This window comes from Lissotriton helveticus, chromosome 1_2 (assembly GCF_964261635.1).
Source record: "Lissotriton helveticus chromosome 1_2, aLisHel1.1, whole genome shotgun sequence".
NCBI lineage: Eukaryota > Metazoa > Chordata > Amphibia > Caudata > Salamandridae > Lissotriton > Lissotriton helveticus.
This window is the reverse complement of record NC_136058.1, coordinates 152,169,653-152,195,945: the sequence shown is the minus strand read 5'-3', so window position 1 is coordinate 152,195,945 and position 26,293 is coordinate 152,169,653. Positions and strand designations below refer to the sequence as shown.

The window sequence follows — 26,293 nt, the reverse complement described above, 5'->3', positions numbered from 1 at the left end:
TTTAAAAAAGAAATGTTGTGGTTGTAAACTGTAGAGTACTCTGTAAAATACTTTGTACATCTAGCAGCAAGTTCTTTATCTCAAGAATGCACTATATGCAAAAAAAGATACGTTTTGATTTGTTTTTCACTGCTGCGGGCTTATTTTTAATGGTTTAGTCAAGACTCAAATTGCAAGCCATACCTACTAACATTATAAGTGCTTGTTTGGCCCTGTCATGGATGCGACGTGCACATCTCGCTAGAGCCTGCAGGCTTTATTAATCGCCTCATATTTGGGTGGAAAAGCGCAGCTGCAAAAAAGATAGCGCCTAGTCTCCACCTGTGTACAAAAATACATATTCCAACACATAGTATGAAATAAAATAATGTAGACTGCTCTGCTTGTTAAAATAGTAATTTAGTTAGTTTCTATTCCAGTTGAAAAGCTGCAGTTTTCTATTTTCCAGTGCAGTTTTTTCATACTCATGAAATGGATCATCCCATTACTGTCTACTTTAAAGAAAAGAACCATGATTCTTAGGTTTACTTTTTGATGCATTCATTTACTATAAGACACCCCAGGGATATTTACAAGAGAAGTGGCAGAGCATGTCATTGGCCTCCTTTGCTTAACAGCACATTCTGGCACTTCAGAAACGCAGGGCTGCAACATATTTACAAAATTGTGGCGCAGCCCTGCGTTCCCCCCTACGCTGGCGCTATACTTAGCAGCGTAGCGCCAATGCAGGTGCCCAAGGGTGTCTGCGTGCAGGGGAAGATTGTTTATGTGGGGGAAGGTGTCCCTTCCTGCAGATAAACAATCTTGAAATGCCGTGTTGTCACTTCATGTGTGCTGCTTAATGCAGCACACATGGAAGTTACAAAATGTCATTTTTTTAAAAAGATTGTTTATGTGCAGGAAGAGTCATCTCCCTGAACATAAACAATCCAAGGCGTTTTGCTTTTGCCATGTGTGCTCCAAAAGGCAGCACACATGGAAAAAGCAAAAAAGAGGAGAAATAAAGCATTTCTCCTTGTTTTGCCAAGGTAAGACCAAGTTTTCCCTGGTCTTAATTTTGGCGCTGCCTCCTATTTACGCTGCCCCTGTAAATAGAGGGCAGCATCAAAATCAATGGGTGTTACAGTGGAACGACCACCGCAACACCCACTATCCACCCCTTTTCACGCTAAGCTTAGCATGAAAGGGGGCCTTATTTACAAGCCAGTGTTAAGCCACGTCGCTTAACACTGCCTTGTAAATAAGGTGAAGCACCAATTGCCACGGGAACGTCGCGAAAAGTGATGTACCAGTGGCAATAGGGGCTTGTAAATGTGTCCCCACGTTTGCGGAGTTTGGGCCTGATTAAGAGTCGGGTGGACAGGGTATGCTGTTGAAGCCCTGACGGGGTATCCTGCCCGGCAGACCCTCGGTCTGTCCGCCTCATTTGGGGATGTGCAGACCGTAAGTTTTCTGTCAACAGAGTCCCCGTCGGCCCTGCCAAGAGAAACTTACTCCAACAGCCCAACACTCTTTTTAGGGTGGACAGTCTGCTTTATCCCTGCATGTCAACACTAGGAAAAATCAAGCGGTGAGGGATAGAAAAAAAATAATGACCCTGGAGGTCGTTAGTCTTTTATTTTTCTGAAACTAAGTCTCACTTTGACAGCGTTCATTCACCAAAGTTTTTCTACATTGAAATGAACCGCCATGTTGACTTTTTCTACATAGAGATAAACCGACATGATGGCAGTTCCATGTATGTACAGATATAACCACTGCACACGCAGTCATCTCCAAATTTGACAGAAGAAGTACTTGTCAGTCCAACTTGAAATCAAACCTTTTTTCTTGAAGGCTAAAGCCTTAAATTCTTTTTTGCATTATCTCTTACAAGTATAAAGTCTTGGAGAGGGAATTGATGACTAATGCAAACTGTTACCAGTATTACTTGATGTTGAAATTTACCTCAGTGCACGTGAATATTAATTGGAGAGCTACCATTATAACACGCTTATAGATGTAAAAAGCTATTTTATAAATATTACTGCTATTTAATTATATCTGACTATTTACCCATTATGTTTTTAATTTTATTTATCACTTACAGACTGCAGGTTCTCTTGTCGCAGGAATCAAATCTGCCCCACAATTTCAAGCTGGAAACGGAAGTGCAACAAGAACAGGCAATCCAGATGTTGGTTTCAGTTTAAAGGGGCTCCTGGCAGCAAAGAGGCTGACGAAAGAACTGAAGGTAGCATGATCTCATTCTTTCTTTTCTAGCATCATAACTGATATCCATCAATTAATGGGTATCTGAAAATGTATTCTGTACATACATATGAATGCCTTGTTCTTAGAGAGCATATGATATCAACCAATCAATGAATCAATAAAACTTTAAGCCATAAAAGCACAGAAGATAAAAGACAAAAAATAAACCATATTAATATATATAATTTAAAAGTGTAATGATGTGAACATTAGGATAGCCCATAACACAAGATATTGGTGTTCGTCTGTATCTAAGCTCTTCCGTTTGCAGTTGAGTTAGCAGTAAGAGGGTTGACGAACACGACCCTAAATGAATGTTCTGGTAGCTGCATTGTTTTGTGTGGCTTGTGATTAAGGGAGATTTGGTGAATTTTGAAGGCAATTTTACAATAGTAGGCTGCAACATTTAAATGTGATCACATACCTAACCCTCAGTGTTACTTCTATAGTTGCCTTTCTCGGGATAGGCTCACTGATTTTCAACTCAATTTGCTTAAAATTTGACTTGGCTCCCTCCTTTGCTGCCAGGATACCAGCCTTGAAAGGATACTCAATAAAATTAGGAAGATAAACCTGTATGCTCATTATTTTGTGGGATGACCTAAATGCTAAAATAGTTCCTATAATGTGCAGGGAGATAACAGAAACTCAGGTTTTGTCTTGGTGTATTTCAGCTTCTAACTGGAATTTAAAATGCTGCTTCCTTTAAATCAGTTTCTTATTGATCATGATTTTAGAGCCTTAGACAGGAGGGTAGCAGTCGCTTTTATTATGTCTCCTCTGTTTGGTGCCTGGGCCACGTGAGCTACAAATTGTGCTGAATGCTGGGGTCATTAGGTTCCTCAGGCTGCAATTTAACTCACCTCTCAGGATATTTACTCTCACCAGCCTAACAACATAATTGACAATGACAATACCTGAAAGGGGGAGCAGAGATGGCGCTAGTGTGAGCACCTTCCTGTCCAGTCGACACGCCGTGCTCCGCACATTGGAGCTTGGGGAGTCGGCGGTCGATTAGCTGACCTACAACGCCGTCCTCTACAGCAGATGTCCGTGTCCGTGGATGAAACGTCCTGAGCCTCTGTACGGGCTACGTGCAGCAGAACTGTAAAAATCCGGGTCTTTGCTACGATCTGTTTGACCTGTCATACGGTGGGCATCTCAGCTTCAGCCAGGGGACGCACAGCGGTGTTTGATTGGGTCCGAGGGGGTCTCAAACTGCTTGTAGAATTGGAGAAAGCCGGATGAGTGGCGTCGCTGAATCGGAGTGAGTGGAGCATGACCACCCAGTGGCAGAAGACCCTTAAACTGAAAGCAGCCTCGATCCAAGGAGAAATGGAAAAAGAAAAGTGTGAAAAAGCGGACCCCCCTCCTAAAGGTAAACGGGACCCTGGGGCCAATAAGAAAAATATGGGGAAGCCCGGAGGAGCCAGTATGCTGAAAGCGGGTGCCGTGGGAGGCACTGGTTTATCACCCTCTATTTGCAAACATTTCTCTGTCGTTAAGGGGTCCTCGATAGCCATGGATTCAAGTACACTAGCAGGGAACGATTTTAATAATCTCAGGGCGCCAAGTCAGGGGGCCTCAGAGCAGGGGGTTGTACATCAGAGTGATGCCCTGAATACACAGGTAGCTTTGTGTGATACTGGGATTAAAGGGACTTGTGACATAACGTCTTTAGCATCAATCCCAGAGTCTTCCACCAGCACCTCAGTCGTTGCTGCTGCTATTGCTGCTATTGATGGTGCAGGAAAGGACCCCCAGGGCAGCAGGGACAAGGAGGCTAACAATGATCTTGAAGAGAACCCTGATCCTGGTCCCACCGACCCGCAGACCACGGAACTCCTTGGCGAAAGTTTTTTCTCTGTATCTGATGGGTCTCTGTCTGGCACCAAAAACGAAATTATTAGCTCAAGCGAAAGCAGTATGTTAGAAGATAACAAATATGATCCCACTACGAGAACTATTCAGCAAAAAGAAAATCTTGAAGCAAAAGGCGTAGCCAGCTCAAGTGGGACAATTCAGATTCTCTTAGCTTGTTTCCCCTGGGGAGACCCTCTAATCTTCAGCTTGAGGAGAGCCCACAGTTTACTGTTGGACATCTGCCCAAACCCTCCCTGTCCTCTATATTGGACTCTATAAAGCAGTTCCAAGAAGAAGTACGATCTGATAATCTCACCGTGCCACCAAAAAACTTCAAGGTGGCATCAGGAAATTAAACAAGATCTGCACAGACATCTTTGACCAGGTCTCAATGATTGAAGCACGGACATAAACTTTGGAATCAGACATAGCTAATGTAAAATACAAAGGAACATCTCATGTGGCGTGCCTAACTGATCTAATGGCCAAAATAGAAGCGCAAGAAAATAGACAACGGAGGAATAATCTGCTGCTTCTGGGGATTCCTGAAGGCATTGAGGGTGATGATCCAAGAGGGTTCATTGTTAGACTTATCCAAGCTGCCTTCCCCGCACAGGCCAATTGGAACTGGGACCAAGAAATCCAGAGGGCACATCGCTTTCCTTTTAATCTGAAGCAGTTGCGAGATGGCAGTAGCTCTGGGAGTGAGAAACCCAGGTTTTTTTTTGTTTTGTTTGGGAACTATCTTTTGAGGCAGCTGGTGTATGACCAGGCCAGGCCGAATTCCCAAAAAGAAGCAGATGGAATAAAAAAATTTGCCAAACCTGACTTCTGCCATAAAACCGTGGAGTGCAGATGGAGACTACGCCAATTGATAATTCCTTTCCAGCAGCAAGGCGCCCAAGTATACCTAATGAACCCAGCTAGAATTAAAGTTATATTTGACGGCTCTATCCGGGTCTTTCTGTCGGAAATTAAGGCTGGGGCGGAGGAACATGGCGGCGGCAGGCTGACGGCTGCTGCGGAGCTCCTGCACACCGAAGCACCTTAACAGTAATCGGATGGTTGTTTCTCCCATGTTCGAGAGAGGATTGTGCCTTAATATGCGGTGAGGACGGGTGAATACTCCCTAAAGAACTTCATTTACGGTGTACTTTAATTTTCCACTGTCTGTCTTTCTTTTCCGGAGGCTTTGGAGGACGCGCGAGTACACGAGGGCGCTAGGACCCTGCGGGATGCCGGGGCGCTGTTACGCAAGGGAAACGAAGACGGGGCAGCTGCATCAGATTCGGAGCTGCAGGCTATTGATGTTAGCGGCGAACCAGGTTGCTGAGGCTACACGAGAGCCCAGAGTGAGCTGCAGGAGTCTCTGGCTTCGGTCCAGGGAGGCGCTTTTTTCTCGTGTGCGAGGTCCGGTAGGCTGGTGGACTTATGCAACAATAATCGACGGTAATGTGGTTCTTAGAGGGGTGGATTGTATGGACTGCATGGAGGCAGTTAATACTAAAACAAATTGCCAAAGTGACTGTGAGAAACAAGTTAAAGACCTTAAGGCTGGTAGTGCAGAGGGGGAGGCTAGTCTTGACCACCATCGAAAGCAGAATAGTACAACTAAAGGAAGAACGGGAGAAGTAAGAAACAGGTACCAACTAAGATCAAAACAAGAGTTGAGAAAACAAAGGAATCTAGGACTCTGCTGATATTGTTGATAGAGAAGGGCCGACGCCCGTCTCTCCATACAAACAGAAGAAGAGAGGTGGAGCGAGAAAGGGGGGGTCAGCCAAGGCAATAAAGCAGTCACAAACATTAAAAAGTACTCCTTCACTTAAAAGGTATTTTAAAATAATGGAACAGGCAGTGAACTCCAAGGAGAGCGCAGAAGCCAGATTAGGCTCTGAAACAGCTGATATTGCCCGGACAGATGAAGTATGTACTCCCCTATCTTCTTCTATTCTACCCCTGCGTAATAGGTATGCAGTACTAGAGCCAACCCCTAATGAGGGAGAACTGGGGGTAGTAGTACAGACCAGTATGGATCAAGATTTAGGTTCAAGTCCACGTTCTGGCTCAGGCTCAGGTTCAGGCACAGTCATCCCAGCGGTCTCAGTGGGTGAAGCACCTGTTTCGATTATTGTGCATACAATACAAGCCTCGTCGAGCTCCGATGTGACTTCTCCTTTCCCAGTTCTTCATGTTGCTCAGGCCGAATCTATATCCCCCCCTCTACCTACATATGATATACATAGTTCGACCCCTCAGTCTAACGGAACTGACAGATCAAATGGGGCTCAGAATGAGAATGAGACTGAGAGTGATAGACTTGGCTCTTTATTTAAATCATTGAGAGAGGATTTGCTGGTCAAGTTCGAGATCTCTGAGAGAAACCAAAGAGGTCTACATGATAAATTTGATGTCTTAGAGACAAAACTAGAGGAAATTACGGCCAGGACCAGTGTGTTGGAGAGTAAAGTCACTACACTTTCAGAAACTTCGAAGGGAAATTCTAAAGATATAGAAATCATAAAAGCCCAAAATCGAGCATTGACGATGGATTTGGAAAGATTGGAAACGCAGAGCCGACGTAATAACCTCAGGATTCTTAAAATTCCGGAAGGGGCCGAGGTGGAGGATATTAAGGGATTTGTATGTAGACTACTCAGGGAAGATATATTAAAGGATCGGCTGGATATTGATTTAGAAGCAGAGATCCAGCGAGTACATAGAGACCCTTATAAGTTGCATCCAGATCGCAAGGCACCAAGGAAAATCTTGCTTAGTTTTCAAACCTATAGTATCAAAGAACTAATCCTTACCAGATGTCTAGCACGTACCTCTCTCCATTATCGTGCTAACCCCTATCAAATCAGATCTGACATAGGTGGAAAGACTGCTCAAAGGCAATGGGAGCTGGGTTCAAGGATGCCAGAGTTACGTTCATTGGGAGCCCAGGACCAAATGAAGTTCCCCGCATTATTAAAAATAATGTGGAACAACAAGTTGCATACCTGCCATTTTCCAGAAGAAGTCGACAATTTATTAATCAATATGAGAAAATAGTTAATCTCCTAAGAGAACAGTGCTCATTGGATAATGGACATTGACACTGCACATTGGTTACTGTTAACTGGGGGGAACTTACTTAATTATTTGGCATTTGGGGAGAAAAAGGTACAGTGGGGGGAAAAAAAAGAAAAAAAAAGTTTAATCAAACAGGGGATTTTTCCTGATGGAACGGGGAGAAGATTGTTGTTTAAGTCTCACTTAAGAAGGTGTCTTTGGGTGCGGGGCCTCCTAAGGCGTGCTTACGCCAAACAGGAGGGTTGGGTTCCTCGGGGGGTGGGAAGGGAGGGGTCACAGGGTGGAAGGGAAGAAACAAATAGAAATGTCTTCATCTGCTATCAGTTTCAATATTCTTAAAATTAAATATGAACACAGGCCAGTACTGGTTACAGATGCAGAACTAAATTATCATGTTATAGCTATGGTATCTAGCAGTAAATTCCTTTCCTGGAATTTGAATGGTATAGGGAGTCGAAAAAAGCAACAAAGAGTTTGTGAGTTTTTGAAAAATTCTGAAGCGTATGTATATCTTTTACAAGAAACACATCTGGAAGCAGAAGTCTGTAGGAAAGTATTCATGAAATTAAACTGGGTTCAGGAAATTCTTTGCTCTAAGCAAACTGGCTCTACAAGAGGGGTAGCTATAATGGTACGTGCTAATAAGGGGATTAGGGCCCCGATGTAGGTAAAATAGATTTACCGATTTTTAATAACCGAATTTTACCGATTCGGTAATTAAAAATCGGTAAATCTAAGGGGTGGATATGTAGGAACATCCAGATGTTCCTTTTACCGAATCGGTAAATATCTGTATTTACCGATTCGGTAAATACCGACCGGTAAAGCCCCATTCATTCCTAAGGGCTTTGAAGCCCATAGGAATGAATGGGGCATTACCGGTCGGTATTTACCGAATCGGTAAATACAGATTTTGACAAGGGTGCAGGGGGTGTCACTTTGACACCCTCTAGCACCCCCAAAAAAGATTCGGGGGCCATGTGGCAGGCATACCTGCCCTAAGGGCAGGTCTGCCTGTCATATGGCACAGGTGTGCATGCACACATGTGCATGCACACCGGAATCGGTATTTTACCATCAAATATATTTGATGGTAAAATACAGATTCGGTAAAGGTTGTGGGACTCAGAAGAGTCCCACCTACATATCAAAATTACCGAATAGGTATAAATACCGATTCGGTATTTCACAGAATCGGTAAATTTACCGATCTCGGTATTTCACAGAATCGGTAAATTTACCGATCGGTAAATTTACCGATTCTGTGAAATATGTGGCCCTACATACCATTTACTGAATACCGGTCGGTAACGGACGAAAATACCGATTTTCGGCCGTTACCGACCGACCTACATCGGGCCCCTAGGATTCACGACTGGGGCACGGATCAGTCTGGACGATGGTTGGCGGCAGCTCTTTCGATTGGTAGCTCTAAATTTTTATGTGCAGTTTACTACGGTCCTAACGAAGATATTGCATCTTTCCTTCAAAAGTTGGAGCAATATATGTTACAATATACAGTTCCTGTCATATTAGGAGGTGATTTCAATCTTATAATGGATCTACAATTAGACCGCACCTCTAAAGTTAAATATAACTCCCCAAATAAATCCCTTCTAGCTTTAAAGAACATAATGAAAGACTTTTCATTACAGGACGTTTGGAGATTCAAGCATGGCAATCTCAGAGAGTATTCGTTTTATAGCAAAAACTACAGTCAGTTTTCAAGAATAGATTTGTTTTGTTAGATCAATCATTTTTGTCTAATACTGTTTCAGTTTCACATGTCCCAGTAGGGTTGTCAGATCACTCGGTGGTCGAGTTAAAAATAACCTTTAAAGTTAGTCTTTCAGAACATAGGTGGACACTTGATAGGACCATATTGTTAGAAGAGGAGATTAAAAATAAAATCAAGGTGAGTCTGTTGGAGTTCTTTTTGTTTAATGAAGGAACGGCTTCAGATCAAATCGTATGGGACACACTTAAGTCTTATTTAAGAGGAATCTATGGTTCTCATATGGCTTTAAATAGAAAACTCAAGAAAGAAAAGGATATTCATGATCTAGACTTAATTAAAATAAAGGAACTAAAATTACAGCAGGCTGCTTTGGATGATAGAAATGTATACCGGGTCTTGAAAAATAAATATTAGACCTGCAGATTGGTTTTAAAGCCCGAGCTGACAAGACAATTAAAGATAGGTGGGAGGTAAGTAAGCTTCGTAACTTTGAGTACGGAGAGAAGTGTGGTTCCCTGTTAGCTTGGAAGGCAAGGTCAGAGCAGAGCAGAAATAATATACATTTTTTAATACAGCGCGGTACTGGTTTGTCTTTAGTTGAGGATGCAGAGATAAAGGGAGAGGCTAGAGGCTTTATGGAGGAACTCTATCAGGAAAAGAATATATTGGGGTTGGTAGAGTTGGATGATTGGTGGGCTTTGAGAGTGTTACCTCAGTTGAGCGAACTAGATAGTGCTTTTTTAGTTACTGAGATTACCGAGGGAGAAATAAGGTTACAGCTGAAAAAGATGGCCAGAAATAAGGGTTCTGGCCCTGATGGATTACCAACCGAGGTATATAAAGATAATTTGGTAGAAGTAATAGCCACATTATTGAGACTTTTTAATAAAAATATTCTTGGAGGGGGAATGTACCCCAGTTTCATGGTCAGAAGCCACAATATCCCTCATAGCGAATCCGAACAAAGATCCAAAAAAGATAGAGTCATACCGACCTATTTCTCTCCTAAATTCAGATTCAAAAATTGACTCCGGTATACTTGCTTCTAGGCTGGCTAAAATTATTAAGTCTATTATCCACCCGGATCAGAGCGGGTTTATTCCCGGCCGTCAATTAAATGAATTGACATTCCAAGTTATTGGAGCAATAGATACAGCAATTGAAAAGAAGATACCACTTACTATTGTGGCAATTGACGCCGCAAAGGCTTTCGACCAAGTTAATTGGCAATTTCTTTGGAAGACCATGACAAAATTTGGCTTTCCAGATTTGTTCATTAAAGGGATTGAGACATTGTACAGGAGTCCCCGGGCCAAAGTATTGGTTAACGGTAGCCTGTCCGAATGGCTGAAAATTTCTAGGGGAACGCGGCAGGGTTGTCCCCTGTCCCCCCTTCTTTTTGATATTTATATTGAGCCTTTTGTTGTTCTCTGAGACAAGATCCAATAATTAAACCATTTATAATGGGGGACCTGATACTAAAGACAGCCCTTTATGCTGATGACCTTCTTCTTTATACATCTAACCCTGTGGAGGCTATCCCCAGGTTATTTGAACTGGCTGAAAATGTTGGTACTGTGTCGGGGTATAGTGTTAATAAAGATAAAACGGATATAATGAGCTGGAACAATTGTGCCCCGATTCCAGAAGCAAAGTCAAAAATTAGATATCTGGGGATTTATCTTACCCAGATATTAGAAGAAGTCCCCAAAACGAGTTGGTTAATGGTTGTTAAGGAGATTAGGAAGCTTTTGACTAGATGGAACACTCTACCTTTTAACATCTATGGTAGAGTGAACCTAGTTAAAATGATAATATAGCCAAAGGTCTCCTTTTTGTTTAATTCCATCCCTCTAAAATTTGATAAAAAGGATATTTCTAATTTGCAAGGGAGGATCGGCTCATTTATATGGGCTACTAAGTCTCCGAGAATAGCTTGGAAGAAATTGAGGAGGGTATTGAAATTGGGTGGGCTGGCCCTTTTGGATTTACTTTTTTATTGTTATGCTTTTCAGTTTAAAAATTGTAGACTCCTAGCCAACAAGTTGGACTCTTCATCTCATGGTAGACTTTTTCGGGCTATGTTATCAGACCTACGACATGGCTCAGACTTTTTTCTCTATTAATTTGGAGATCAGAAGTTTTTTAAGAAAATTCGTTTGAAGCTCTTACGGACAGCCTTAGAGAATTGACAATCAATACGTAGAATTTTAGACATCCCATACTATCATTCCCAGTCCCCAATATGGGATTCCCCTGTTACTCCGGAATGTTTACTGGATCAACTTGCCATTCCACTGAGAACAGCAGGCCTTACGAAATGGGGAGAATTGTGTAACAACTCAACATTATTAGGCTGGGAAGCCCTATCAAATTTAACAGAAGGCACCATTATGAGATTTAAATTTTATCAGCAATCTGCCTGGTGGGGGAGCCAGAATTGGACTAATGATGGGGAGAGCTCTATTTTTGAATCAATTAGCAGGGAGAAGGGATGGAAAGGCGAGGTAGATTTATGGTACAGGACACTGGTGGGAACAAAAGATAATCTAGAGGCTGAAATTATTAAATTATGGGATAACTCTACGGTACAGATTCCAGGAGACCTGTTAAAAGTTTGGATGGATTCCTTTACACTCTCTCAAAAAATAGTAAAACCATCAAATCTGAGAAGAAACCACCTGTTTACGGTATATAGGGCTTATTGGACGCCTGCAAAACTCTCTAAGATTGCAACTGAAGAGTACCTATGCCCAAGATGTAGGTTTTCAGCGGCAGACGATGGACATATGTTTGTCGAATGCCCTGAAATAGCTACTTACTGGAGACAGGTGTGTGGGTTTCTTGAAGAGGTGTTGTCACAATCTATAACTTATAGCCCTAGATTAGTTTTATTTGGTCTCCCATATGATTATGATATAAAAAGTTGTACCTCACAGTTTATTTTCTATGTTGTTGTTATTGCTAGGAGGGAGATATGTAAAGAGTGGAAATCGGAAAATCCTCCCAAATTTGCAGACTGTTTAAGAAATATCATGGCAGTGAGTCGTCTAGATACGTTGTGTGGTGGGGAAAATTCAATTAAGCTTTGGTCTGCATTAAAAGTATGGTGTGAGAAATAGCAGTAAAAATGTCCAATGATTATGCCAGAGGTTAAGTGGTCCTATCCTCCCAAAGTGGCAAGTAACATTGGTAATGGGAGTTGGATTGGAAACGACCTACCTCTGGGCAATCTCCCATGGCTATCCACAAACTTAAGGGTTGGAAACGTTGGTTTGTGCCAGTGGCCTGGAGTAAGCTCACTTAGAGTTAACATCTACTGGTGGCATATATGAGGACCAAAAAAAAAAAAAAAGGAAATTAAGGCTGGGGAACACCTAAAGGATATTGCGGGGAGAAAAAGACTGAATTAATCCGAGACTTCTATTTAGTCCAGTAGAATAAGGCCTGTAAGGGTTTCTACAGTTTTTCTTTCACTTTCTTTCATCCTTTTCTTTTTTGTTGTGTTCACTGTATATAGGCAGGCTAGACCTGCAGAAATATGCTGATTAACAGTTAAGGCTTCTGTGGTTTGGTGACTGGAACTCACACATGCTCACCATCATTCAGGGTTTCCCTGACTGCTCATTTGTGGGGGGGGGGGTTCTGGGAGGGAAGGTGGATACAAAATGACTGCAGTGGGGGAAAAAGTGATGTTTCCGTTCAAATCTCTGGGTGGTTTTTTTGGGATGGGACATAGGAAATCCAGCACATACGATGTTAAAAAAAAAGAGATTAGAGTAAGGAGGAAACCAAGAGGGCATGAGGTACAGGGGGGAGATGGGGGATAGGGAGGGGTGTGAAAAGGAGAAAAAAAGAGGAAATATGAATTGCTTAGCTGATGTTAGAAGTATGATCACTATATTTTGTCAGATTGTGGCCCAAAAAAAAGAAAAGAAAAAGATTGGATTATTACGTAGGGTCAAGTTATTCAGGGTAGAAAATGAGCATGTTAAATAAACTTAGAATCATATTGGTAAATGTCTGTGGTTAAATGATTCTACAAAAAGACAAAAAGTTGCAATGGGTCTGCGCTCACTGGGGCCGACATTGTCGGCCTCCAGGAGACACATATCAAAGGGGCTCAGAAATATTTGTTGAACTCACTAGGATACAAAGTTATTGGGGCAACTTCACAAGGGGCCAGGGTCAAGGGAGTTGGGATTATAGTCTCGAAGAAACTACCTTTAAAAGTCAATAGAGTAAAATCTGGCTCTCTAGGGAGATGGGTGATTGCAGGTTGTTCTCTTCCCCCAAAAATTGTTTTTACAATTTGCTCTATTTATGGAAGCAATCTAAATGACCCGGGGATAATCAATGGGGTAAATGAGGAGTTAGTACATTGGCCACTCCCTATAATTCTCTGTGGCGATTTAAATCTAAACTTGCCTAGCACATGGAAATCTGATGAATCTTGGAAGTACAGAGGCAGGAAACCAAAGGTTTTCCAGGCAGTGCTCAATTTGATAAGCACCCATGGCTTAAAGAACGTATGGGCCTATTTAAAACCTGAACAAGATGGTTTGACTTTCTTTTCAGCCCCTCATCTGTCACTTGAAAGGCTTGATTACTTTTTAGTTTCTTCTTCTCTGGCCCAGTACTGCCTTATTGACACAGCATCCCAATTCTTGTCAGATCACAACCCACACATTTTAAACCTAGAGGGACGGGGGTACAGAGGGCCAAGCTCGAACTGGAGCTTTGAAAAAACACTTTTATATGACAGCAACTATCAGGAACACATGCAGGGTTGGATCGGAGAGTTCTTGGAGATAAACATTGGGTCAGCCCCGATAATGGTTGTGTGGGACACATTAAAGGCAGGTATAAGGGGGAGACGCTACAATTCTCCATTAGTTGGAACAAAAGAGAGAAAGCGCAGGTTAATTGTTTACAACATCAAATGATAAAAGCTGAAAATAAACTAATACAGGCCATTCAGTCAGGAGTAGGAATTTAAGCCGCACAAACGATGGTAGCTGTTGCCAAAGATGAGATTGGGACTATATTTGTGGAGAGAGTGGCTGCAAAATGGGCTTCGGCACAAGAAAAGCTATTTGAGTGCAGTGAGCTTATTGGCAACTGCTAATGTAATTTCCTCAATCCAAACAAACTCAGAAGGGGTTACTAATGATCCTATAAACATACAGGAGGCTTTTTGGGAATTTTATGAAAAACTATATACAGAAGAGAATATGAGGCCCATGGAGTTCAGAGAAATAGAAATTACTGATTATCTTGAGGCAATACTGGTAGTCGAACTCAATACCGAGAATCGCTATCAAATGGAAATTTCTCCAACTTGGGAAGAAATTGCAACTGCACTCGCAAGCATACCAGATGGCAAAGCCACAGGCATGGATTGCATTCCAGTTGAATTTTATAAAATCTTCTCCCAGAAAATTAAAGATCTTTTTTCAGATGTGGTAGTTTCCATATTTAATGGGTCCTCCCCGCCGCTTTCTTGGTCCACAGCAAAAATCGTAATATTTCCTAAAAAAGACAAATCACCATTAGAGATGTCTTCCTACAGACCTATAACCCTTATTAACACCGACTATAAAATATTCTCTAAAATCATTGCATCTAGATTATCTACAAATATAGAGTCTCTTGTCTGCAACGGCAGCACAGGTTCATACCTAAAAAGGGCACCACTGACCATATTCGCCGGACCATTACTCTATTTGACGCCTCCAAAGTGTCAGGAGACCCGATCTCATTAATTCTACTCAATGCTGAAAAAGGGTTTGATAGGGTCTCCTGGCAATTCCTATGGGTCGTCATGAGGAGGATCGGCTTCGGTCCTAAATAGTGCAGGCCTTGCAAGCTTTATATCAGCTTTATATCAGAATCCCACAGCCAGAATATCAATTAATGGACATTTGACGGAGCAAATAGAGATATCACGAGGGACGAGACAGGGGTGTCCTTGTTCACCGTTGCTCCTCGCCCTACATATTTACCCTCGTGTTAAAAAAATCGTACTTACTCCTGAAATGACGGCAGTGAGAAGGTTTGGCATGGACACTAAGATCATGGCTTACACCGATGACCTTGCCGTAGTAACCCCGGAACCCAAAACTGCCATTAAGGCTTTGGAGCAAGAGGCCCAAGAGTTTGGAAAGTTATCTGGATACACCCTCAATAAAACAAAAAAACAGATCCTCTTAAATGAAAAAATAAATTGAGTAGACGATAGAGTAGTCCAGAAAGCCAAATACCTAGGGGTTAACATGGTTACGGACCTAGATTCAATAGTAAAAGAAAATCTGATTTAGTTAGAAGCTGATATTAAGAAGTCGCTCAAAAAAATTAACAACATACATCAGACTATAGTAGGGAGATGTAACATCTTAAAAATGACCTTTTTCCCTAAATTACTTTATTTCTTTAGAACAATCCTGTTAGAGTTTAATAATAGCATGTTTCATATATAAGTTCAAATCTTCTCCCAATTTCTTTGGGCCTACTCACAGCCGAGAAGTGCCTTTAAATTGCTTTCTTTACCTAGAGATAGAGGTGAGTGGGCTCTCCCCAATCTAAAATGTTATTATTGGGCTGCAGTTTTGCAATATAGCTCTGAATATTTGCACAATCACTTTATAGAGAACCCCTCGGGACTGCCATCTCCCTATACTTCACTACTTGGGGAAAGCGCTAGGGGCTGTCTCTGGAGGCAGTTGGAATTTGGCTACTACAAGCGGGTCCGATTTAAGACTTTGATGAATGCTTATAGGGTTTTTTTCTAATATACGCAGATTATTTGGACCAGCCAGACTAAATCACTATACCCCCAAAGAAAGAATACTAATCTACCACTTATTTTTGAAAAAACATACCTCCAACAGTGAAATCGAGCTGGTATTTCTAAACTGGGGGATTTGGCGACTTCTGAAGGCACCTGGACTTTCAGTGATCTCAAAGCCTGCTATAACTTGAATAATAACCAATTATTTTTCTACCACGCCATTACAGGTTTTTTAACACATAAATCGGGTGGACTAGCAGGGTTTGCAAAGATTGACCTTATAGACAAATTACAGGGGCCAAGACCACCACGGATCGAATAGATTTACACAATATTAAACAAGCGAATGCCTGATGACCTAGGAAAGACAGATGAAAAGTGGCAGCAGAAACTGAATGCCCCCAACACCTTCTGCCACGCTTTAAGTCTTGCACAAACCCACCTGTTGTCAGCTAAATTACAGGTGCAATTTTATAAAACAGGCTACTTCCTATATATATAACTCCAAGCAGAATCGCTAAATGGGGAACCGGTAGTGGAACAATGTGTCCTAGATGTGCCGAGTTTTTGCGCAGACTCGGTGCACATGTTCGCTACATGCCCAAAGCTGGAGCTTCTATTGGACAAAGTGCAGCGGTTCTTGGATGGAGTTTTATTATTAGACATCCAACTCACCCCAACTAATATCCTGCTGGGGTTGTATGAGATGATCGATAGGAAGACTGGGGGAACTTTAATGTTTGTGGCAATGGCTATTCTCAGGATTTGTATTGCTTCGCACTGGAAAGACCCGAACCCTCCCTCGTTTGCCCAATGGCAGGCTCGGCTGTTGACTACATATAAACTGGAGAACGCTATATATGCCAAACAAGGCAGTCGTGCAAAAAAAAAAGGGCCAGCGATATGGGAACCTCTAACCAGGTGGCTCAGTATAATGAATTCACAAGATCTATAGAAAGTTTTTTATTGATGTTCCTTTACACCTCTCTATATTGCCCTTCCCTCCTTTCCTCTTTTCTTCTCTCTCTCTTCCTCTCCTTTCTCTTCTTTGCCCTCCCTTCTTCTTCTTGCTCTTGTGGAGAAGCGTGGCTCAGTGGTTAGAGGCGGCAGACCCGGAAGCTGAGATCAGCCGTGGACCAGGGTTCGATTCCCCGCCTCGGCGGGTCTCGGGCTCAAAAAATTCCACGGACTCGACAATTCTCGCTCCGGTGCCTACTCGACTCACGGGGTCACACTCTGCGACTCTGGGCAATAGCTTGCTTAATCTCCACTACGGCCCCTCGCGGCGGGATGCCTGGCTTTCACCTTGTGAATACCCTGCCGGGGTATCTCACAGGGGAATACCAGGACGGGTTCCCTAAGCAAGCGCCTTGAGACCCCTGGGTGATTAGTGCGCTATATAAATCGAAATACATTTACATCTTGTGACCTTGGTTCCGTCTTGGTAAAATGTGGATAAATTAAATTTTGATATGCTTTTTTCAATGTAGGATTTAATATTTAATGTTTTGTTAAATTGATCTCTTTTTTTACGCTGGAAACTCTCACTGCTTGTAATACTCACTGGTAATGCCAAGGGGTTTGGTGAGGGGGGTGCGGGGGACTCCGTAATGAATTATTTTGATTTTGTATTCTAACATATGGTATATATAAAAAAAAAAGACAATACCTGAAAGGAAGGCAGTGACAACAAACACTGTCAAAGGCAGAAGGCCTTCCGTTTAATATCAAATGCTGACCTATTTCCTTTACCAATGTTTTTTCCGAGGTGGCCAAAGAGCATGTGAGCGCTCTCATGTACGGCAGGCACCTTTTAACTTTTTCTTATTCTTTATCAAAAAAACAATAAAAGATGGCCATCACACATTCAAGCTCATGCTCGGCGGCCATTTTGAGATGATTTCTTTTTCACTCTAGATGGCTGGATGATAGTATTCGCCTTGCTAATACTTGTAACATTGTACATTGACAAACTCAAAAGCAAGAGCAGCAATTAACAGCGGGCGGCAGTAGCCTGCAGTGGGGCCTCCTCATCCAGGGGGAGGAGTAGCACAAAGTCAGTGAGGTTATGACAAGGGGCTACTTAAAGCCCTACCCTCTCACAAAAGCCAACGCAATGGGAGCTCCATTGAAGACAGTGAAGTGGCTCAAGGCTAATAACGGCTGGTATAAGCCTTCTGCTCCAACTTCCTCACATTTGATTGTCTGGTTTCCCCAATTCAGAACATTCTGCCCTCAGTGAGTGGAATGTTCTAATTGCCTTATAGCTCTTCTACCTTAGGATATGCCCATTGTTAAATGGCCTCTCCGTTGTAATAGCTCGATTTCAAGGCCTTTAACAAGCAGTATAGCCGTCGGCAGCTGGCGATAAGGCTTTATTAGAAACCCTTATTATTTATGGTTTGGTAAAGACCAGGTATCAAACTGGTGATAAAGTATAGGTTTCGAGGTATGACATGCTGATGTATGTACTACTTTTCTCTTTCGTCTGACGTCTTAGAAAGTTCAAAGGTCCCACTTCTGCAACCACCACTGCATCGTCCGTGTAGGTGGATCTTCCCACTCTCCATGCCCCATTGATCAACACTGCACAATAAAGTAAAGTGTAACTCTTTGTCAAGATATTCAGCTGTGGAAATCACCCATTCATTTCTCTCACTTTCCACCATACGGAACATCTTTTTGATGGACATTAGTTTATTGCTCCTTTACTCCAGCTCTTTCTTTTATTTTAATGCATGGAATCTGCACCAAGAAGGACCAACATACCGACCTCTACCACAGCTATGACTACTTTTGTCAGTACCAACTCACACAACCAGTCCATCTTCATATGTCGATCATGTTCAGTGTCCTTTAAGTTAGGCCTGTGTTCTCTATTTGCATTTGTATTGGGTCAGTGTCAGACAGGCAGACTGTGGGATACATAGAGTGTTCTAACATGTGTATTCTACTGCAAGCATTTGGCGGTGGCAGAGTTCCTGATGTCTGTGATCCAGGAACCCAGCAGGGCAGCAAAGCTGTATGTAACCAGAATAACTGAAGCATACATCTTTATATGAGGTTCCTGCCTCAGAGTCATTATTGCAGCATGCATCTCAAATACATTTAGGGTGTTTTATGATAAGTCATTTGGTGGAGCTGCCGAGAGGAGAGTTAAAGTGCATTTCTCACTATACGTTGTTGTTTAGCTCAATCAATTTGAGGATACCAACTTATTTTGTAGCCTCCAATTTCAATGTTCACAGAACATTTTAAATGATCAATTGTTTCCATTTGCTTCTTTATTTATATAAACTATATCTGTCAATATTATTTAATATTCTAAACAATTCTGGGCCTCTCAGTATGTGTCATGCACCCCTGGGGCTCCCCGGACCACGGGTTAAGAAACGTTGTCCTAAGATTTTAGAGTGACATTTGTCTAGGCATTATCATCAATATGTGAGATACTAATTTTCATATTTATTTGTTCTCTTGACTGTGCTTGCTTTTCACCATTATAGACCAGACGAGCCATTCATAAATGCTTTCTTATTATATATTTTTAGCTTTTATTCATTCAAATTTACATGCCATATCAAAAGCCATCGGATTTCGTGGTTAGCAGGGTTTGGTGTGCGTAGGAGTTGTTGTGAGAAAATGGGGAGTGGTAGGGTGGTGTGGGGGTGGATGATGGTCTGCTAAAAGAAGAGGATGGCGGGGCGACATAGACAAGGCCACTTACCTGTTGAAATTCATCTTCTCCATATTTTGGTAATTTGTTTTCTAGTTCTGCTTATTTGTGGTTTCTTCTCCCAATTATTTACTCTATTATGTTGTTTCTGTCCTTATTTTGTTAAGACATTCTTTTGGCTTGTTCTGCCAGAATTCTTCTGTTTGTATTACCTTGTAAACAAAACATTGATCAATAATGCATTGTGGGACTCTAGTTTGTAAGGCCAGCCAAGAAAAACATTAAAATAATCTTAATTCCTGGAGATAATATCAAAAACAGCATTCAAGTTCATGACTTAGTATTGCTAAAGTATATTTTATTCAAGAGTTAATTAAGGCGAAGTTCTAGACATGCCTTGACATGCTTAGTTATGAAGATAATTGAGTTTATCACTCCTCATAAGGAAAGGTGCATTACAATGAAGGCAACAAGTGCCAACGGAGCCTGGGAGATTAGGAGGTGGTGAAGTCAGTGTCCTGGAACTAAGGAGAACCACTTCATGGCCGGAGAAGATGCCATCTGTTGTTAGATACTGTTCCCCTCTGTTCAGCGCACCTGATAAGTAAGGGTAAAATGCTGAGAGTTCTGGTGCTGGTAAAAGTTAGATTTGATAGGCGACGCGAGAGTGGGAGAGAGAGTAGGATATTCAAAGTTTAAAAAATATACAGACGGACTCATTCCGAGCAAATTTTTCAATAAATACATTTTTTAATAAAAAGATTTTATTTCAAAGCAACAAATGATAATAGAAATGCAATCATATATCAAGGCGTAAATGATTCCGTTTTTTTCCATGTTCAAAATTGTTTCCCAATATTAAAAGTACTAAAACAAGCATCAAGCGGTGCGCTGCAGTTTTGCTTATTTAAACGGCGAAAATCTGGGCTAAAAACATCCTAGGCTCGTTTAAAAAAAAAAAAAAAGCTGGACAGTAGTAAAAAACAAGAGCAAGTAAATGCTGTCAGCACAACGACACAGTATTAAAGTTCAGCCAGTGAAATGTTAAGCCTTAAATTGATGTAGTCAAGGTACATTTCACTCCTAAACCTACTGGTTAGACACCAAAAACCAGCGATGCCAACCCGGAGTGCACTTTATAATTTTCATCTCTCCCCAAGGCTTTATCATCTGTACTCAGGGCTCAATCCACAAAGGAATTTACGACTCGTAAAAGTTATGAGTGCGGAGTCTCTGCACATGTGGCGGAATCATTGCACTTGTGTTTAGGAATCTCTGCAATGTATAGGTTCCGCCCGAGTGCGGATATTCCTCTGCGAGTGCTGATATTCAACCGCGAGTGCACTGGTTGTAAGTCCCTTTGTGAATCAGGCCATTAGTTGTATTTTTTTTTTGGGGGGGTGGTGTTCGTTGTTACCTGTTTACCATTAACGGACTATCTAACAATGGCATACCTGATCTCAAGCTCTTTGAAGCGCTAAATAAAATTAATAAACCAATGCTCCAGATGCTTTTACCTCCCGATTTTCAGTTTCAATTGTTAGAATGGGGAATAACACACAGTTTTATTTTTTTCCACCCGATAAAGCCGAGTATGACTCCACTTTGTGACTTTTAGTTCTACATTAACTCCTGTATGGATTTGATGCAGGAAACCCACGCTTTGTGAGCAATTTATGAGGCAGGGGTTTATCTTCATAAAAAAAACGAATGTGTTGTAAGTTGTGTGACAAATGAAGACAAAGTAAGAGAGTTTATTGAGATAGGGTAATAAAGGATGAAAGAAAAAGCAGCTACCACACCACCAACTATAAACCAACGAACCCTCACGCTCGCACCACACCGACCCTACATATTCCACAAATTCACTCTCAAGGTTACAGAACATTACACGAGGGTCAGATTTTCATTTAAGGCAACCAGGCAGTGGGCGATGGGCTGGTCTCGCAGGTCAGTGTTTGGGCTTGTATTTATGGTCTGGGTTGACAGCACAGTTGTACAGTTGTCACCAATTATATGAGTATCACTAGAGAGGAGCTTTGGCTCTGCCCACATGTTGGGATCCAAGAGTGAGTATTTTGATTGAGCAGATGTTTTATGCTTCCACAAAAAAGTGCTTGCTTCCACAAAACAGTGGTGATTATTTGTTTTTTTATCCAGATGTCTGAGCTTGAACTTTCAGGGGCACACACATGCTATTGTAATGCTATTAAAGTTTCTTAGATAACTAGATAATTATGGTGTTTTTCTCTGGAAGCAGCACAGATTGCAGAAGGGCAGCCATTAACCTACATGGATGTTTTAGCCTAGTTTGACAGCACAGCTGTCACTCACCTTATAACCGACACAAGTATTATTCTACAGTTAATAACTTACACACAAATACATATCCATTCTCATGTTATTTACTGATAATGCTTCACATTACCATGAAACATTCCTTTAAAGTCAGACCTATTGGCATTTCCAATGCATGTTGGCTGTTTGTGGGCCTGCCTGGGTCGGTGGGCCAGTTTTTACTGTTGATTTCCCTGATTTTAAAACAAACATTGTCTCAAAGCAAGCTGAAATCCATGCAGTCTTTCACAGCGCGTCTTTACAAAACTGACCCATTTTGCAAACATGAGCTACTTTTTTAGCTGTCTAATTCACTAATGGATGCTACTTTTATTTTGGTGCTCGGGCCTATTTTCTACCCCAGTCCGACACTGTATTCAACCACTATACTACAAATTGTCTCCCAACGCATTCAGGGTCTTTTCGCTTTTTACCTGTCCGAGACTGCCGTAGTTCTCATGACAGACTCTACACAAATTTCAAACCATCCAGAACTCCACAGCCAGACTCGTCCTTGGGGCATCATGCCACAAACACATGACCTAACACGTACGAGACCTCCACTGGCTCCCCGTCGAGATGAGGGCCAACTTTAAACTCCTCACCCAGGCCTACAAATCCCTCAACAACATCGGACCCAAATACCTCAACGAGAGAGTTTCCTTCCACATACCCAATAGGAACCTCCGCTCCGCCGACCTCGCCTTGGCAGAGGTCCCCCGCATCCACAGAAACAGAGCAGGTGGGAGAGCCTTCTCCTACATCGCGGCCAAGACCTGAAACGGCATCCCGGTGAACATCCAACGCTCCCCTACCCTGCAAACATTCAGAAAAGAACTCAAGACCTGGGTCTTCGACTGATCCGGAGCTGCACACCTGCCCCCCTCACCCCCCTTCAGCGCCTTGAGAACCTCACGGGTGAGTAGCGTGCTTTATAAACCCCTGATTGATTGATTGATTGAGACTCTGACAGGAAGAATCCTGGAGAGTGGAACGGGAACACCATATACAGTAATAGATATATATGGCAAGCTGAGAATTACCACAACATTACTGGTATCCCTCTAGCATAATATGAACAACTCAGTGGCTCTGGCAGTAAACTAGTATACTGAAAACCACCATTATGTCACAGACAGCACACAGGCATACAGGAAGTCACACTAGTGGTACTGTTAGAACTGCAGCATAATGAGAACCCCCAATGGCACTGTTGGGGATCAGGCACACCGGCTATTGACCTTATGATAAGGACAATATTCTACATAATGTGACCTACATTCTACCAGCTACACTTTTGCATATCAACACCATACTAATGCTGTGACGGTCAACACCTACCTGGCAGCCACTGATAGCACTCTAAAATCACTGCCAGCACCCTAAGTCACCAAAGTCACTGCCAACCCCAAGTCACCAAAGTCACTGCCAACACCCCCAATTCAGCAAACTGAAGCTGCTTCCTGCTGCGGGATGTCACTGCTAGGGATAGGCATAGCTTTTCCTACTGTTGTACAATGAATCGGGTCTATTGTCCTGTGGCACTGACATTTATTTCTTATGTACAACCATGTGTTTGTACTAGTCACAGAATGTTCGTAAGGGCACGTCATTACATGTTTTCTACTGTACACGAACAATGGTCACAGTACTGTGTGAAATCTTGTGCTGAGTGAGTTAATTACCTATCTTTTACAAAACCTTTGTTTCAAAGCCAAACTATTAAGAAAAGAGCCAAAAATGTATCATTGCCTCTAATTAAAAGACTTGGCAGGCCATGTCTTTACAAATGCTGTTGTGTTTCTCTTTACAACTTTAAAATACAGAGAGGCAGGCACTGAGGACTCTCTCCTGGAGAAAGGCAAATGGGAGGAATTCAAATTCTCAAGCTCAGTCTTATCCACTGTGTTGCTCAGACAGAGGAGATACAGAAACACTTGTGTGCTCTTCTTAGTATTGTGGCAAGTTAAAATCTTGGGATGTGAATGTAAAATTTTAATATTACCTTTGTCAAATCTTTCACGGTTACTCTACAATATTAGCTCATGGATTTGTGGGAAGTCGGGGTAGAACTTACTTGAAACAGGTATATGCCTTTAAAGTTGACTCCCGCAAATTGCACTGAGCTCCCTTAAAGCATTTCTACTCCTGGTTTGAAATAATCATCAGGACAATGGAGCTCATTGTGGTACTTTAAAAATTATAAAGCAGATGTGTAGTAGTAACTAGAAGCATTCACAAAGGTCAAAAGTACCATAGGCCAATTAGTTTCACGGAATTATTGATGACCTCATTAGTGAAGGCCAAGGTTGTTTGGCCTTAATATTGTTGGAAATAATGTAATACCATTGTAAAAAAACATTGTGATGAGAATAATATCATGAGACATAATACTGCAGGTGACATTATAGTTTTTTTCCTTAGTTAAATTACTTAATATTGTTTTATGTAAAACTGCTGTACAAAACATATGTTTTGTTTTTTTGTAATGGTTAATTAATTTCAGGGTTATTCGCTATTATTGTAACATATGAATTTGTTTTATTTGCTTCTAATTCCCTTTCACTATGATGAACAGGGTTTTCTAAAATCGATAACCCACTGCCCTGCGTCACAGCGGTGGTTAACAAAACTCATAAACTACCGCTGTGACGTACTGTGGTTCCATTGTGTTACTTACTGGACTGTTAGCTACCATTACAGATCAAACAGAAGTCGCATTTCCACAAAAACATTCAACGTGCCAAACTAAAACACTGCTGTTTGAAAAGAAAAGAACATAAAACTCCGGACATTTACTAGATTCGTGCCTACTAGCTGCAAACTAGAAAGCCAACAAGCACTTGCCAGTGCATCATGGAGCCTCACTGGACACGGAGACTCAGGGGTGCACCTTCAGGAGAAGTGCGTTTGGTTTTATACCCCTGAAAAATGTATTTTGGGGTAAATAATTGGCCACTGGTGCTTTCATTCAGGTATGGTGAGGTGTCTGTCAGATTTCACCAGTGATTTTTCCATTCACACAGACGAAAACGCACACGCTCTCTCTCCTTCCCTGTTTTAAAAGTCTTCAAAAATATTGGTGACTTTACAAAATATTGTGTTTCTCTCAATTAGAACCCTACCAATCCCCATTGGTCTCCTTGTCCACTACCCATTTAGCCCTTCTCAAGTGCCCTGCTTTTTGTATAATGTATTTTAACATTATACACCAGTGTGATTGTTGGAGAATCTGAAACTCACTACTCCCAATCTTATTGACCAAGCTATGTCCCTGGGGAGATTCTGCCAAGGAATAAACAAAGGGTCACGTTTCTTGCTTCCTCAGCTTCATTTAACAGAGAGAAACTGGAAGATTCCACAAAAGCATCTAAAACTAGATCATACTTTCAGTGAACACAACATTGCCTCAGGCAACCGAAACAAATACATTAGTTTGCAAAACGCATTTCATAGTTATAAAAGGCAAGCCCGTCTGTGCCCCTCCGCGCCTGGATGCCGCCAGATGCCAGGAACCCTGGTTCTGGATTGTCCTGCAGGTTAGTTTATACACAGGACTCCTTGCTCGCACTGCAATCTACAGCCACTTGCGGTCAACACAGTTGGCACCCTGACTCTGACCCATCGCAGTGTAATACTTGCGGCTTCAGGGCAGGTTTCCTCTCTCGACTGCTGCCTCTAGCAGCCGGGCTGAAAGAATTTGCCATTTGCAGCCTAAATTGTAGGTCTTTAGTTAAACACCATGCAGAGGTATTTGACCTCTTGCAAGAGACCGCCCCATATATCTTATTCCTCAAGGAAACCTGGCTCACCACTGACTCTGTGGCCATCCCAGCCCTGGCCCTACCCTCAGGCTATACGCTGTGCTATCAGAATAGAAAAGCCAGGAGGGGGGCTTAGCCATTGTAGGAGAGTAGGATCTGCTTACTATGGTTACCCCCATTTTTTGCTGGTGTTTCACTGTTTCTCGACTTTAGTCTGGCGGGGGCCCTGCTAACCAGGACCCTAGCCTTGCTGCTTCCGCTCTAAACTGATTGCATGCTACATCATGTACACTCCAGATTGGTTACTGGGTTACCCTTGAGAGTCCCTAGTATATGGTACCTTAGGTACTAAGGGCATAGGTACCCCAGTGGCCTACCAGGGGCTGAAGCATGTAGTATGCCACCCCTGGGAAGCCTTCCAAAATGGCAACACAGGTCTGCTACTGCAGCCTGGGTAAGGTGGTGCATGCACCCCTTACTAAGATATAGGTTACCTATATCTACCTTTAATCACTGACACATATAAACCTATCAGTCACTCCTATGGCAGCCCTTATCAATCCTGAAGGCAGAGTGCTTGGTTTTGTGTGAGAGGGTACCCATGCATGAGCTGGGCCCCTCTGCAGCTTTCGTATCCTATTCTCTGACGCTGTTTTGTGATGCAGCCAGACCATATACTCTTAAGTGCATTATAACCTCGTGCTAAATGCTAACTTTGGAATGGCTGCATGGAAACATGTCGTGTTTGGTGTCAACACTTTGGAATCCTATCCCGGCAGCGGGGGTAAAATTCT

General features: G+C 42.2%; 1 protein-coding gene across 2 annotated transcripts in view; it reads left to right on the top strand.

The window, feature by feature from the left end:
* LOC144807797 (dynein light chain Tctex-type protein 2B-like) overlaps positions 1-26,293 on the top strand; it is a 267,725-nt gene that overhangs the window by 111,833 nt on the left and 129,599 nt on the right. For both annotated transcript variants that reach the window (XM_078673445.1, XM_078673447.1), the window contains exon 3: positions 2,090-2,233. In XM_078673445.1, the coding sequence (XP_078529571.1) occupies positions 2,090-2,233 (144 nt within the window). The remainder of the gene's footprint in view (positions 1-2,089; positions 2,234-26,293) is intronic.